Source organism: Sciurus carolinensis, chromosome 9, assembly GCF_902686445.1.
Source record: "Sciurus carolinensis chromosome 9, mSciCar1.2, whole genome shotgun sequence".
NCBI classification, from domain to species: domain Eukaryota; kingdom Metazoa; phylum Chordata; class Mammalia; order Rodentia; family Sciuridae; genus Sciurus; species Sciurus carolinensis.
The window spans coordinates 23,482,737-23,500,344 of NC_062221.1; the positions used below are offsets into that span (position 1 = coordinate 23,482,737).

The 17,608-nt window shown below is 37.1% G+C and overlaps 1 protein-coding gene across 1 annotated transcript in view; it reads right to left on the minus strand.

Annotated features, from left to right (window-relative positions):
* Nucleotides 1–11,014: 11,014 nt before the first annotated feature.
* The window catches only part of Acp3 (acid phosphatase 3), a 52,613-nt gene continuing 46,019 nt past the window's right edge, over nucleotides 11,015–17,608 (minus strand). Inside the window, exon 11 of the mRNA XM_047565102.1 lies at nucleotides 11,015–12,925. Within this exon, the coding sequence (XP_047421058.1) occupies nucleotides 12,807–12,925 (119 nt within the window). The 3' untranslated portion in view covers nucleotides 11,015–12,806. The remainder of the gene's footprint in view (nucleotides 12,926–17,608) is intronic.

The window sequence follows — 17,608 nt, forward strand, 5'->3', positions numbered from 1 at the left end:
TATTTAAAATTTATGTTTGCCTTCCAAAAGGGCACTGTGTCTTTAATGGGACAAGCTGTAATTCTTCATTTCAGCATGATTCCCTGGGAAGGATCATTAACTGTGGTGTGCAAAACATTGATCCGAAAACTGTTGTGTTAATTTGGTAAAAGTAAGTTCTCCTTAGATTGAATGCTCTTATCAACACATGCTCTGGTTTCTGGAACTTCATCCTATTTTATTTTCTGGTTTCAAGGTTGAAGCATCTTTTGAAGAGTTTATAATGGATTTTCTATACTGTTCAGTTATGATTATAATATTTTGCAGTGACTCTACAGCATACAGTGGGGGGATCTGCCAACACTGTTTTAGCACTAAGGGAGGACATGAATCTTTAACTGACTACTTTATCAGCATATTTGATTGTTAACTGGGATAGTTTAGCTGCAAAAATGTCATTCACAAAAATTACAGGAGTATCAAATTCTTACTTTTACTTCCTATTACATCTACATTAAAATCATGATCTGGATTTTAATGGAGGTTATGTCTTTGTAATCATGGCAGTACTAACTTAATCAGATGTAGATACTTCATGCATATGCAGTTACTTACTAATCTTTCAGCTACGTATGTCTTTGAAATGGCCAAAGAGAAATGTCATTTACCTGGGTAAAGTAGAGAAAATCAATTCACCTTTTGTAAGAGGCATCAAGCTTGAAAGTACCAAAATAAAATGATACTGCACTGGGATGGGACAACTATCATCTGAGTGGTTGTTTTCTTTCAAGGAATTAACATCACACAAGTGATAGACATTTCAGATAGAAAATGATCAACAAAATAAAATGAGAATAAGATGTGATCTTCTAACTGTGAGAATCTTATCAAAGTCCTTTACCTCAAAGGAAGGCAGGGCGGCTTAGTGATTGAACACTGTAGCCTTTAGAAGGAGAAAGCTTGGGGTAAGATCCCATTCCTGTCACCTGCCAGCTATGTGACTGCCGGCAAAATACTTAGCCTCAGTCTTCCCATCTGTAAAACAGGAACGGAGTTACTGTTACTAACTGCCTCACAGGATTAACACATAGTAAAAGTGACGTATACGTGTTAAAATATGCTAACTGTATCTGTGAATCATAGGAATGTTTCATTAATTTTCCTAATGAAATAAGGTTGTTCTGAGTTCCTAAACTCCTATCCATGTGGGTACTTTTTCACATTTTGATGTGGAGACACTTTTGAGAAATTATATGTAGTGGAATAATTAAATCATGGAAATATTAGTTTCTTCTTTTAGGAAAGCAGTAGTTTCTTAATATGTCTTTTCCTTTGGAACCCTATTTCATTAAAATCATTATAAATTTGTTTCTCATTTCAATGTGTCTCTAACAATCTTTCAGAAGACCAAGGGCAAGAGTTTTGTTTATTCTGAATGCCCTGAAATGAACGGTGCCCTCGAGAGGCCAGATGCTCTGTGTAGGAAAGAGAAAGGAAATGAGCAAAGTGACTGTTTATGGAACTAAAAAAAATTTCTAGCCTACTGTACTCTGGATTCATGTGCTTTGAGAAAGGGCCATTCATGAATCGCTGTTGGCTTGTGGGAAAGAGAATGCATGCATCCCATCCTGGAGAAACTGCTATATCTCTGACCTCACATGGATAGCCAGACAGTGTTTAAAATCATCCAGTTACTGAAGGGTAACTGCTCATCAGCAGCCAGTTCTGTTTTGGAGACATTGCTATGCCAGCTTCATTGAGACCAGTGATACCTGGGCCCAGGGACAACTTACTTCTATTATTGTGAGAAACAAGCCGACATACAGCAAGAGACTGAAGAAACTGGGGAAGATATCTGCCATCTACATTCAATTTTATTTATTTTTGTTTTATCATTAACAAGATAACAAATCTTTATAAAACCAATACTTTGCTTTTTTTATTCTTTCTGCAGCATCTACATCTAGATTAAATTGGCAATAACTTAAGCCTTTTCCACTGTAGACTCTCAATTTTAATGAGTTATATTTTTAAGCATCCTATTACAGTTGACCTTGTGATGAAATCTAGTTGCTGTGTTTTTATTTTTAGGAAAATGTCAAGAATATTATGTTCTCTCGGAAACAAATTCTCAATCAAAGCCACAGCTTTAATAAGATCTTGTCTTCCTGTTGCTCCACAAAATGAAACTTCCATCATTTTAATAATAGTTGTCATTTCACAAGATAGTAGGAGAATATTGAAAAAAGACCCTACACTTTTCAGGGTATACAGAGAGTAAGGAAATATATGACATCTCATGTTTCTTTCTTTTAACAATAAAATTCAGAATAATAATGTTTTTGGCTGAAACTGATACATTTCTGCCTTTTCTTCACTTCATATTTTATTTAACTGATACTTACATGTTTTCTTTGGGCTAGGATTGTTCCTGGCACTTTATAAATATTAATTTATTTATTTCTCACAATAAGATTCTGAGGTAGATATTATTATTATCCACATTTTACAGATAATGGGGAATAAAGAAATTAAGTAACTTGCCAAGGGTTATATGGCTGGTAAGTAGCTGAGCCAGGATTTGAACCCAGGCAGTTTGGCTCTACTATCTTTTTCTTGTCTGTTCTCTGTGTGTGACCATCTTAGTCGACTTTCTGTTATACAAAATACCTGAGGCGGAGTAATTTATGAAAGAAAGAGTTTGTTTAACCTACAGTTCTGGAAGTCTAAGAACATGATGTCAATTTCTCTTCTATTTTTGGTGAGGGCCTTATGATAGAGGGGGAGCAGGTGTGTATGGAAAAGCATGTATGTGTGTGATTGTGGTGGTGGTGGTGGGGTGGAAGAATCAGCTTTATAACAAACCACTGTCATGTTAACTGCTCCAGTCCTGCAAGAGTGAGATGTCACTCTCAAGAGAAGAAAGCATTAATTTCTTTTCACGATCTAATCATCTCTTATAGGTTCCAATGCCTGTCAGCTTGGGAATCAAGCCACAACATGAGTTTTGGTGAGGGACAAATCACATTCAAATCATAACAATGAAAACAGTTATTGACCCCAACAGAGGTAATGCTGTCAAATAAAATTCCCCATCTCTCACTTCACTAAAAAGTTACCGCTAACATAGAAGCACTTGACAAAAATTTACCTTAAAAGATCTGGTCCCTCTTTAAAAATTTAATAATAGGTGGACCAGACACAAATGAAAAGAAATTGCCAAAAGCGGAGTGGGGAATCCCCAAACTACATTTTAAAGACTGAAGGAGAGATATACAAGCTTTATTCCCCCTTCATTTTATTTACTTCGAGTATGATTCACTCTGTACAGCTTTTGTAAGAGAGCTGGAAAACATAAGTGCCAATAACACATAGTTGGGAAGATGTAACAACAGAGGGTCACATATTAAAGTCTGGCTTTAAATTTTCTATGGAAGACAAAGTTACTATTTGCCCTAGGTTTTGGGGGACAGTTATTGTTTCAAATATTTCATTACATTACAAATTAATTTTTCCTATGTTTGGGCTTGGTAAATAGAATCACAGTATATTTCTATTTGTTAATAATAAAGTGAGTTGTTTGGGGAACCAAACAAAGTTATGAATTGTTGATCTACTTGAAAAGTTATCACTGCTTTCAAAACCATTTTAACAAGATTTAATTCTTTTCTTCACGGAAGACTTGTTAAAACTACATTTCAGGATTGGACCTCATTTCCAACTTCTTTGTGAGAATCAAAAGCCATTCCAATGCCTACAGAATCGAGGTAGCTTTAAAGCTCCGCACTACTTCACAGATCGTGGGGAAGTGGGCAAACCTGCATACTCTACTCACCCCAGAGTTATTGCATGGTTTACAGCACAGTCTTAAAACAAGGGCAGGGATGGCTTGTGGCAGAATCATGTGATCTCTCTTTTTTTTAATAATATCTAATATTTATTTATTTATTTTTAAAATTTATTTTTATTGTAAACAAATGGGATACATGTTGTTTCTCTGTTTGTACATGAAGTAAAGGCATACCATTTGTGTAATCATACATTTACATAGGGTAATATTGTTTGATTCATTCTGTTATTTTTTTCCCTTCCCCCATGTGATCTCTTTAAGAAAGACAGATCCTTGAGCTTACTCTAGGTTCACCGAATCAGAACTTCTGGAATTGAGGCCTGAGGATCTTTAACAGGCATCCTAGGAGATTCTTCTGCATGCTCGAATTTAGTTACAGTTAAACTGCTGGTTTAGGTATAACTTCTGGTAGAGTCTCTGTAACCAATGAATTTAAGGTGGAGCTTCCAAATGAAAACTTCTCCAGCTTTAAACTGCCCAGAGCTGATTTTGTTTACAGCAACAGTCATATTAGTCAGATCCACCAACAGGTAACCATAGAGAGCTTATTTGAAGTTGCTCAATATATATATATATATATATATATATATATATATATATATATTTTTTTTTTTTTTTTTTTTTTTTGTGGTGCTGGAGATTGAACCCAGGACCTTGCACTCTACTGACTGAACTATATCCCCAGCCTCCAAATCTATGTTACTGAACAAAGGCCAGAAAGTAGTTTTAAGAATATTGTGCAAAATTAACTGGAAAAAAGGGAGACCATGTGGTTTAAAACCAGAAATGTGGTGTTAAGAAGCAAAACTGGGTGGTAATTATAGAGAGGAAGGATCAAATCCTTGAAGTAATCTAAATATAGATATATGTGAAAAGTGAAAACCTCAGTTAAAGAGATTTAGTTGTAACAACTGTAAAGGCAGGAGTTATAAGAAATTCAGTGTTGCACTCCCTGTGCCAAATAGTGACACTTTTTTAGTGAATTAACATTCTCTTTGAAAAATGTGAAGAATACATAACAGTGGGAATCATTAAGTCATATTTGCACAGGCTCATAATTTGATCAATCTCATTCTCCAGTGCCTCCCCTTTCCCTCCTTGCCCTCTCCTCCCACATCTGCTTGTCTACTCTCCCTTCTATTGTTATGATTTTAATTAGTGCTTTATCATTAAATATAGGTAAGTGGGATTCATTGTGTTCTATTCAGATGTGGACATACATTCACATGGATGATTTCATTTCCCACTACTTCCCTGTGCCCTCCCCTCTTCCCTCCCTCTTAATCCCCTTCCTCTGCTCTCTGTCTCCCTTCTATTAAATATTATTAACTATGCTGTAATGAATGTTTTGTGTAGTTCAATCCTTTTGTACATTTATGGTTAAATTTCAAGAGGTTTTTCTGTAAATGAAACTGCTACGTCAAAGGGGATATGCATTCAAAACTTTGAAGTTGCCAAACTTTGCTGGAGGGCGTGAGAATTTCCATTTCCTAATGACCTCATCTGTGCTGTATCCATCACTCTTTCTCATCTTTCCATCGGAGGAAAGAATTTTATGTCCTGGTTATTTTCAGTTGTATTTTGATTACTGATGTTTTATGTATTTTTTATGTTACCCACTTTTCTTTCTTTTATTGAATAGTAAAATAATCCTCTACGTTAAAAAAAATGACAGAAACTGTGGATCCTCCTGAAGACTAAAAGCGGAAACTAAAAACTAAACTGATACTTGTGAGAATAAGTTAAATTGTTTACACAGTATTATGTCTGTTTCTCTCCCTTCACCAAATGACTTGACTATTTTTCTTAACTTTGACAAACACAATTATAGACTCAATTGGTAGAAAAACAAATTCAGGGTTTCCTATTTAGAGGAAAAAGAGCTATTGCACCTCACTTCCTTTCTTCCCAAAGTTTTACTGAAATAATAGGAAAGATCTTCAAAATAAGAAAAAAAAAATGGCAGTGCTAGAGAGAGTAATACAACTTGAGGAATTCTTCAAAAGACAAGCAGATATGATCGAACTCTTGGAAAGTCATGTGGGGGAATGACAGTCAAATCCACCAGAGATGAATGTGGCTCGTCCTAGGAAGTTAGCCAAGCTTGGGTCTTGGCTTAGCATACACAATGTTAGGGAACTATGGAGTATTTGGCAGGATAACTATAAAAAGGATGCATCTATGAGTCCCTCATCCCACTCCTACCTCCAAATGCTGACTCCCAGATAAAATCTGGACAAGTGTTCTCTATGGAAAAGGGGTACTTTTTGGTGAGGACACCTAATAAGGGGGTGGTTCCTGGGGAGAAACAGATGTTGAGGGACTAACATCACAGATGTGGAGGGAAAATTTTTTAAGGTCATTCCACCCAGTAGATATACACACAGAAACACTAAGACCAGCTGTTATGGTTTAGATGTGAGGTGTCCCCCCAGAAGCTCATATGTGAGACATTGCAAGAATGTTCAAAAGTTGTGAAATGATTTGATTATGAGAGTTGTAACCTAATGAGTGGATTAACTCACTAATGGATTAACTGGATAGTGATAGGCAGGCAGGGTGTGATTGGAGGAACTAGGGCACTGGGGGTGTCACTTTGGGGTTTATATTTTGTCCCTGGTGAGTGGTGCTGTCTCTCTGCTTCCTGGATGGCATGAACTGGGCAGCTTTCCTCCACCGCACCCTTCTGATACGATGTTCTGCCTCACCCCAGGCCCAGAGTATGGAGTTGGCCAACTGTGGACTGAACCTCTGCAATCATGAGCCAAAATAAACTTTTGTACCTCTAAGTTGTTCTTGTCAGATATTTTGGTCACAGTGACACAAAGTTGATTAAAACACCAGCCAAGAAAAATTTATTTTATTTTTTAATGTGTCCCCAGCTGGCACACCACTCCCTCCTGTCACACTACTGGGCCTCTGCTGCCTTAACGCCAGCCCTACACAGAACCCCAAAGCTGCCCGCCTCATTCATGTGAGAGGACCCACTTCTCTTTTTTTTTTTTTGGCGGTACTGGGGGGATTGAACCCAGGACCTTGAGTTTGCAAAGCAAGCACTCTACCAACTGAGCTATCTCCCCAGCCCAAGGGCCCACTTCTGATAATGGTTTCATATTTCCTTCACAGTAGCTCTTCCACAGATAACAGCTGTGCACTCTGGGTAAAATATAAAATACAGCTAATGGAAGGCACCTGGGAGCAATCAAAAGTGGGTACTGGAGGAAGTCAACCTTTGGGAAAAGGAAATTACACTGTTTTATTTTTTATGTCCTTTAGCATGAGGGCAGGCTAGTCTTGGCCAGGTAGAGGCAGAGAGTAGGTGGAAAGCTAAAATCCAGATAAAATAATTCCATAGTCTTACTTGATAGAAATATCAGAGGACAGGGCTGGGGCTGTGGCTCAGTGGTAGAGCATTTGTCTAGCACATGTGAGGCACTGGGTTTGAATCTCAGCACTGCACAAAAATAAATGAATAAAATAAAGATCTATCAACATCTTAAAAAAAAAAAAAGAAATACCAGAGGACAGAGTTTGGACATCCATATTCTCTGAAAGTGAGAAGGAAATCCCAAAAAATAGAAATTCAAAGAAAAGGACCCTCAAATTCTGTATATAAACTCTGCCCAATTCCATGGCTGACTTCTACAACTTGAACTGATGAAGGTGGACTCAAAGAAGAACTAGCCAAGAGAGGATTCCAAGCAGCTAATGAAGGCAAAAACAAAACCAAAAACAAAATAAAACAAACCACAAAAAACCAACCAAACAACAACAACCACAACAACAGAAAACTGAAGAGAGGTTTGAGCTACTGCTTATCACTGGGGAGGGTTTTTTGCTTTTCAGACATTTTAACTGGCTTCTTAAAAAAAGAACATAAGAGAATCTCTCTACATAAAAAGAAACAGGAAAATAACACATACTGTGCAGAAAAGTCAATGAATGAGGACTGGGCTAAAATGACTAAAATGTTGCAATTAGCACATGACGATTTTAAAGTAGCTATTGAAAGAGACATTTGTTAGAGAAACAGACATACCTGACTAAAAAGAAAATTAACATCAAACATCTCAATTAATCCTTGAAGCTCTTCATTTCATAAGAACTCAATAAAAATCTAGAGCATGAAAAAGAAAATCCAAGATTAATAAACTCATGATAATGTGCCCAGAGGAAAAATAATTTAGGAAGTAGAACTTGAAAAAATTTTTAGTAAGTATCCTTAAAGACATTGAAAAGAAGATTGCATTAATAAAATAACAGGCCACTCTTGAAAAGGAATAGTAAAAAATTGGTGGAAATAAAAAATATTTCTGAACACCAAGTTGATGCTCAGAAAAGTGAAATTTCCTAGCATGCAAAGAAATAAAATAAAAAGGTAAGAAATATGAGAGAAAAGTTGAGGTATGGAAGATAGTTCCAGGAAACTGAAGTTTCAGAACACATCTCCCTGAGTTGAGGAGAAGCAAATGTCCTCAGGTTGAAAGGACACATGTAAGCCATATACAATTAAATAGAAAGCGGATGAAAACGCAGTACCCATGCCTAAATATATTCTGTGAAATTTCAGAACTCCAAGTATAAAGCACCTATCTTAAAAGATTCAGGAGAAGCAACATAAAACAGATTACTTACATGGGAATGAGAATCAGATTGTTATCAGGCTTCTCAGCAATCCTGAATGCTACAACACAACAGAATACTGCTTTAAAGTTCTTTGGGGGAAATGATTTTCAACTCAAATATACCTAGCTAGTAGTAAAGGAGAGAACAATGTAGACATATTTGGACATGTTAGAATTAAAAAGCTTCCTGTTCATGAATCCTTTAAAAATTACCACAAGAAAATGAAAACAAAAATAAATAGAAAGAAGAGGCCCCTACTGATCATAAAAGTAGAGAAAAATGTGAAATTTTCAGGAAATAAAGATATAGTCCATAAAATTAAAAAAGCTACTCAATAGAGAACTAAAACCAGTTATTGTCAAGATTGCCTTTTGTGATTGAAAGTGGAGAGGAAAGCCTTTTATTTTGTATTTTATACTCTTTTTTTTATTATCTGCATTCATCTTTGTTTTGATTATAGATTACTCATAACCAAAAATTGAAATAAGCTTTTAAAAAGAATCCTCTCAAAATCTAGCAATTTTTATTTTCTAAGTTTGATTTAAAACTTTTTCTTAAAATATTTAATGAGAAAAAATGAATAAAAAGTCATTTAGTTTAGGATGATTTTTGGAAAGGTCTGAGTTGCTACCATTGTCAGGTTTACAAATAAAACACTTCCGAAAAATCTTTAATCAATTCAGCCACACACAAAAATAAGATGACACATAATACAGATGATTTTTTATTCTTTTCACAATATTCTGAAGGTGGATTTTACAAAATAAACAGATAATACAGTTTATCTTCTTTAAAAATTTTATCATCTAATTATCTTAAGCAGAACTATTCAATATGGTGGCCACTAGTCACATGAGTCTGTGGCTCAAATGAGGCTCAAAATATAGCCTAGTCCAAATTGAGATGTGCTCCAAAGGTGAAATCCACACCAGATTTTAAATACTTAGTGTAATGGTGGTGCATGTCTGCAATACTGAGTGACTTGGGAGGTTGAAGCAGGAGGATCACAAGGATGAGCCCAACCTGGGCAATTTACTGAGACCCTGTCTCAAAATAATTTAAAAAGGGTTGGGAATATAGTTCAGTGGCAGAGCATCCCTGAGTTCAAATCCCCAGTACCAGAAAAAAAAAATTAAATATCTCATTAAAAAAATTAAAGTATCAGTTATATGTTAAAATGCTATTTTAAGATATATTGAGTTAAAAATTTTATTGCTAGATTTTATTTCATCTTTTTAATTTTACCTTCAAAAAACATGATTATTAGAACATTTAAAATCACATATGGGGCTTTGTGTGTGTGTGTGTGTGTGTGTGTGTGTGTGTGTGTGTGCATTGCATTGTTTCTTTCAGACATCCCTGATTTAAAGCACCCAAATGTTACACATATCCATAAATGTTCAAATGAACTTTGGTAAAGGAAATTTTAAAAAGAAAAAACAATCAACACTTTCGCTTTCTTTTCCTGACTTTGAAGAAAGAATCAATGCTAACAATATTAGAAGACAGAAAAAGAACAGGAAGTTGGGAGAACACAAAACAGAACTGAATTCTGGGTGAAGAAATGCCAGTTTTAATATAAAAAAGGATGTCGGTTGAATGACTTCCAGTAAAATGTTTGCTTCTATTGCTTGCACTCTTTGAAAGCACTGATTATTCTTTTTCTTTTTATAATCATATTCCCTTAATACTTTTTGTGCTATGCCATTCTTGCTAGGTGGATTCTACCACAACTCTTCCTTAGCACTTTTCTGCATATATATATATATATATATATATATGATTCTTTTATGTAATCATCATTGATGTGTCAGTTATTGTCTCATTTGAGTCCTGTTCAAAGTCCTCTATGGTGGTTTAAATGGCAAGGAATGTATCTCAGAGCAGAGGTGATCTCAGCTCTAGTGATTGACTTTCAAACAATACTTATCATCATGGGGCAACTGGACTGATCTTATCTGATCTATCTGAAAGATTAACTTTTATCAGTTGAAAGAGTTAGATCCTGTCTTGAAGTTGATTAGCCTGCTTCCTGAGAAACTTTACAGTACATTAGGGTTCTTTGCTTTATCATTATAGATCATCTGTCACTTGTGATTTTTCATTCTGACATGAAGTTATGAAACAGCTAAGTTGATCCTGAGCCGTTTCTTTAGAAAAATCTAAAGAGATGGTACAAGGAGGAGAAATGGAGGATGTGGGGAAATCCTTTAGAACTAATGGAAAGTAGAAGTCCTAATTTTAGCCGTGGAGACTATTACAAGATGATATGCAGAAAGAGTTGCGAAAACTTTTATGTTCTACCAATTCTGAGATGGTCACTGGAGCCAAGTATCTCAGTAATACAATCCGAAGAGTCAATTTGTCTACCTTCGTGAGTAGAAAATGAGGTCCTCCATCAATGTTTGTTGAATGAGAAAATCCATGACTTGTGACTCTGTTTATATTTCTATTTTTAACATCTCATCACTTATTAGCAGAGTTATTATGACTTCTTTACCGACAAAGCTGGCTACTCTAGCAAGACAGCAAGTTCTTTGTTCCTGCTGATATAGATGGTTTTCCCTTTCTCAAGCAAAGGTGAAGCCAGAATTTCTTTTTTTTTTTTTTTTCTTTTTTCTTTTTTAGGTGGCCTTTGTGTTGCAGCAGGAATCAGAAGTTATCAGGTAACAGAAACAGTTCCTGGGGCTGGAGTTGTGGCTCAGTGGTAGAGCACTTACCTAGCTTGTCCAAGGCCCTGAGTTCAATCCCACTGTGCTGGGCATAGATCCAGCATCCCAGGTATGACAGTCCCAGGATGGTGAACTCCAAGGATGTAGTTATGGGAGCCGTGATACAGGTGTCCTCTGCCTGCCTTCAGAAGACCACTGTCCATGTGGACAGTGAACTTACTGGAGACCAGTGTGGACAGAGGTGTAGACCAATTTCTCCCACTACTCTCTGGGATCTTTAGTCAAACCTGAAGAGGTGGAGAAATGTATTAAGGAATGAACCTGAATTTCTCATTAACTGAATGGTTGGACATTCAGAGTAGAATAAAATTGTTCAGAGTAAAGTTTAGTAATTTCATCGTAGTAACTTAACAGTGGTACCATCTATGGAAGTACTTGCTTTGGCAACGACCCATCCATAGCATAAAATGAAAAAGAAATTGCTCACAGAACACAAGAACTAGATGTCACTTCTATGATCATTTGCTTCGGATTCTTCCTTTGAAGATCAGAAAACAAAGGCTTAAGGTATAAAAGAACTTCTCTCTGGTTATTGACCCAAAGTCAGTGCAGAGTTGAGGCAGCAGTTTGTCAACCCTCAGCCCACTTTTCTTTCTACCTCACCACTTGTAAAATTCAGATAGGGCTGGGGATGTAGCTCAGAGGTAGAGTGCTTGCCTAGCCTGTGTGAGGCCCTGGGTTCAAGCCCCAGCACTGAAAAAAAAATTATATATATATTGTGGCAATTAAAACACATTATCATTTCATCGTGGCCACTAATAACCCTTATCAATGTAAGATCTCACAATTTTAAAGTGAAATAAAGAAATTCAAACTCAAATCCAGCTCTGATAATGGAGGTTAAAAAAAAGAAACCTGGGGGGCTGGGGCTGTAACTCAGTGGTAAAACACTTACCTGATATGTGTGCATATGTGTTTAATCTCTAAAACAACAAAAACAGCATGGCCACATGGACTTTCCAGTTACTTTGATATTACAGTTTCTGAGAATTAAATAACTCTTTCAAGGCATTTAAAATGTAAAATGTATGTTAGGCAAACATGCAGAAGTCTGTTAGCCATAAAACACTGTATAGTTATTGCTTCTTGGTGTGTGTGTGTGTGTGTGTGTGTGTGTGTGTGTGTGTGCGCGTGCGTGCGCGTGTGTGTAACACCTACCTTAATAAAGAAAATGTTCATAATTCTTACCGTGTTTTTTTCTTAGGAATCATTTTGTATAATACTACGTCTAGTCTAACATTCTCATTATCTAGTCTTGTCTAATCTACTCTTTGTCTCACTCTCTCACCCTTTGCTCTTGGCAGATGAAAGGCGGATTGGAATTTGACTCCTTGTTTTTCTCTGGACTTCTGTTTCAGCGAATACAACTGTCCCCTGCAGAAAAGCATCTTTCTAGCCACATGAGCAGCCTGCACTACTGCTCAGGGCTAAGAATTAACTAAATAAGTTGTGAGTCAAGCAGCTGTCCCTGTGAGTTCAGACTGCGCTCTGGGCAGGTTCAAGAGGAAGGGGTGGGCAGTGCAATGCCCACACCACAGGAAAGCCTAGCTTAGGAATGCTGCCCGTGCTGTATTCTCAGGAGCTGGGCCCTGCTTGTCTCCTCTTGTTCAGCCGTCTGTTCAGATGTTCCGATAGGCATCTCTCTGCCAGCAGGGTCCATGGCGGATGAGGACAAACAGCAGCACCACTAGGACACCAGATACCAGGCAAAAGGCGATGGCAAGGATGACCCTTAGAACTGTGGGAAAATAGGAAGAGCGTTAATGTAAAATTGTTTCTTAAGAAAATATGAAGACTACATATCAGTGTTGATTTTTGACTTTATTATAAATCTGAAGCAGCACCGAAGTCAGCATATTGTGGTAAAAAGGGCACAGGACAAGAAGTCAGGAGACCTAGGTTGCAGTTCTAGCATGACCTTTGACCTTTGGGCTTCAGCTCCCCATTGTAAAGGGTTAGGGTAATCAGCTGAAGTATTTCTAAGGTCCGCTTATGGTGCTAACTTTGGTCGTTTTTCTAGAGTTAAATTACCAATTGTTCTGGTTACAAGGTCAAAGGAAATTCTGAATACTCAACAGCAACCAATTGAATCTAAAGGAAATGGAATCTTTTCATTTTTCAATTTTATTTTCGGGTAAATATGTTTTAGAGAGGAAACCTTGAATGTATGTTAACTATATAATAATTAATTAATCACTATATATATAGTTCACATATGTTCAAAGTTTCCTTTCTAAAACGTATTATATATATACATATGCATATATATGTGTGTATATATATATGACACTAATTCATTATTTTGTCCAGAAAGTCTCCTCTACACCCTAGTCCACTACAGTGTACATATCATAAATATCAGTTTGTCTCATCTCTAAATGTATGTCTTGTCAGTGTAAAAATATGGGATTACTTTGTGACTTAGGCAGTGGGGAACAGACTTCTCAGATCCAGATGAGTCTTTCTTTTTTGGTATCAAGTGATATGATGATGATGGTTGCGATGATGATGATGGGTACTGGGGATTGAACAAGGGACTTTAACCACTGAGTCACATCCCCGGCCCTTTTAAAAGTTTTTTTTTTTTTTTTTTTTTTTTTTAAATTTTGAGACAGGGTCTCACTAAATTGATTAGGGTCTTGCTAAGTTGCTGAGGCTGGCTTTGAACTCCTGCCTCAGCTTTCCAAATTGCTGGGATTGCAGGTAAATGCCACCATGCCTGGTTGATTATCTTTTAATCAGTTTACTCATCATTTAAATTTTTAAAAATTAAATTAGATATAGCAGAGTTTAATTGTGTGAAGAATTCATGATTTGGGTGGCAGTTCGGGTTCAGATAGGTCTTTCTATGGAACCCTAGAGCTCCATGGAGACAGATAAAAGTCACTGATTTAGTACACAGGAGGAAAGTGAGAAACATAGAGATTAGATAATACAGTTAAGGTTAAGCAGATTATTTGATCTGACTTGGATACATGGGATGTTATCAGTCTCATGATTTAAAAAATCATCTATTCACTCACGTCTTCCAAATTTATATCGATATAGCTCTGATCTCTCTCTCAAGCGCAAGACTGTTATATCCAATATATACTTGGCATATAATAGTTCCCCCTTATTCAGGATTCAACCTTCTGTGGTTTCAGTTACCCATGGTGGTCAACCATTGGCTGAAAGTCATAAATGAAAAATTCGAAAAGTAAACAATTCATAACTTCTAAATCGTGCCCTGGACTAAGTAGCATGATGAAACCTCATGCCATCCCACTCCATCCCACCTGAGATGTGAGGCATCCCTTCGTGTAGTGCATCCACGTTGCAGATGCTACCTGCCCGTCAGTCATTCAGGAGTCACACTGGTCGTCAGAGTGACTGTGCCACAGTGCTTGTGCTCAGCTAACCCTGATTTTACTTCCTAATGGTCCCCAAAGTGCAAAAGTAGTGATGCTGGACATTTTGAGAATAAGTGTGTGAGTAAACAAGAGCACATTCACAAAACTTTTATTGCAGTACACTATTATAATTGTCCTATTATACTATTTATTATTGTTGTTAATCTTCTACTATGCCTAATTTATAAATTAACCTTTATCATAGTTAAATCCATACAGGAAAAATAATATACATAGGGCTCTATACTATCTAGTTTCTTGCATCCACTGGGATCTAGGACCATACCCCATGGTGAAGGGGGACTATTGTATTTCCTTGGACATCTAATGGACATTTCAATCTCAACAAATCCAAAACTGAACTCCCAACCTCCATTTTATTCCCTACACCAAATCGGGTTTACCTACAACCTTCCTCATCTCAGTTGATGGAACCTCCCTTCTTCTGTTGCCTCTGGACAAAACTCTTGGAGTCTTCCTTGAATCTTTTCTTTCACTTTCCTATACCTGATCTGCCAGGAAATCATGTTGCTTCTACCAAGAAATATATCCAGAAACCAGTGACTTCTCCCCTTCTCCAGTACTACCCTGTTTTGAGCCACTATCATTTGCTGGGATCACTACAATGGCCTTCTGACTTGCTCCGTAGCTTCTTTCCTTTCTCCTTCACAGTCTGTTTTAAACACAGCTCTCAGATGATTTCAAGTCAGAGCATGCCACTCTGTGGCTTACAAGGAAGTCTGCACTGGATGGTTATCTAAATCAGAGTACAAGCTAAAGTTCTGATGATGACAGCTCATGAGGCTCCCTATGATTTTCTGTCCTACCTGTTTCCCGTCACTCACTCTCTTCTGGCCACACAGTCCTTCCTGCTGTTCTTCAAACACACATGTGCATTCCCCCTTAGTGCTTCTGTTCTAGTGGCTACCATTGCCTCAATGCTCTTTCCATAGGTCCCTGGATTGGGCCACCCCTTCACCTCCTTTACTTAAATTTTATCTTCTCAAAGGGTCCTTCCCATTTAAAAGTACAATTTATACAACCTCCCATACTCCCTCCGTCAATGTGGCTCATCTAACAAAACACTTTATTATATGTATTATTTATTTGACCTTTTGTGTGTGTGTGTGTTGTGCTGCGGATTGAACCCAGGGCTTTGTGCATATGAAGCAAGCATTCTACCAACTGAATTATATCCCCAACCCTGTTTGTTATTTATTATCTGTCCCTCTCCTAATTGAATATAAACTTCAAGGAGGCAGGAACCTTTGTATTTTTTGTTCACAGATGTATGCAAGCACTTAGAACAGTACGTAGGACACAGTCGATGCTAATACATGTTTCTAGAAAAAAATAACCTAGCACTTGTAGTTTGCCACCTGATCCATTGTTTTTCTCCTGATACCAGGATGCTTTTTTAGGATCCTGAGAAGGTGAATATTATTAAAGTTAGATCCCAAAGGACAGTGTCATTAGAAATGCAGAAGGTGCTAATATAAAATTGAAGGGAATTAAATGACACTGAAGAAGGAAAGAAGGGACCACATGGAGATGAGGGAGGGAGAGAGATACTAGTCATTCTTGGACCCACCTTTTGACCCAGTTATCTCGCTTTTTGGTTTATACCCAAAGGACTTAAAATTAGCATACTACAGTAACACAGCTACATTGATGTTTATAGCAGCCCAATTCACAATAGCTAGATTATGGAACAAACCTGGATGCCCTTCAACAGATGAATGGATAAAGAAACTGTGATATGTATACACAATGGAATATTATTCAGCCATAAAGAAGAATAATATTATGGCATTTGCAGATAAATGAATAGAATTGGAGAATATCATGCTAAGTGAAATAAGCCAATCCCAAAAAACCAAAGGTCGAATATTTTCCCTGATAAGTGGATGATGATACATAATGGGGGTGGGGGAGGGGGTGAGAGAAGAATAGAGGAACTTTAGATTACGTAGAGGGAAATGAGAGGGAGGGGGATATGAAAAATGGTGGAATGAGACAGACATCATTACCCTATGTACATGTATGATTACATGAATGGCATGAATCTATATCGTGCACAGAAATGAAAAGATGTAACCCATTTGTGTACAATGAATCAAAATGCAGTCTGTAAAAATAAAAAAAAAATTAAAAAATCATTTCCATGGCTGATCTTCTCTATTTAAAATTTTACTTTTAGTTATTTTCATTGGTTGTCACAACAGTTCCATGGAATGTTCTTTCTTACACTTTATCCTTCCTTCTTTCCTTCCTAGACACGCAGTGAGCACATATCATATGCCAGGCAGGCCGTGCTCAGTGCTGAGCCTCCATAACCTTTGCTCTTGAGGAGCTCAATGTGTATTGGAAGAACCAAATAGGCAGTTCTGAGATAATGTGACAAATACTGAAATGGAGGTGTAAAACTTAGGTCTTTGGAACAGGGAGCAAGTTGCAATCAATAGAGTGTATTTTATTTGACAGAGAAAGAGTTTGGAAAGTCTTCTGAGCTGGGCTGTGAGACAAATAGGACTTTGCCGTGAGACAGAAAGAGTTGCACAGGATATGTCTGGGAAATAATGAGCAGTTACTGGAGTTCATTATTAGTGACAGGAGCATGGGCTTCAGGGAGGGTAGACCAGACTTATAGATCGGGGCCCAGCTACAGGTGTCTGGTTTCAGGGGGCAAATGGAAGTGATCAGGGATTATTACACATGGAGGTAACATCGCCCATTCTGTGCTTACAAAAAACAAAACAAAACAAAAAACCCCAAAACTTATGGAAAAGATAGGTAGTAGGAAATATGGTAGGTTTAGCAGGGAAGTACTGAAACAGCTTTGCTAATATGTACTGCATGACCCATGTGATCCTATAACATGTATAGTCAGAAAAATGAGAAATTACATTCCATTCATGTATGATCTATCAAAATGTATAAAATACATCTACTGTCACGTACAACTAATTAGAACAAATAAAAAAATTAAAAAGAAAGATACCAGGGGTACACCTGCAGTAGAATTGGCA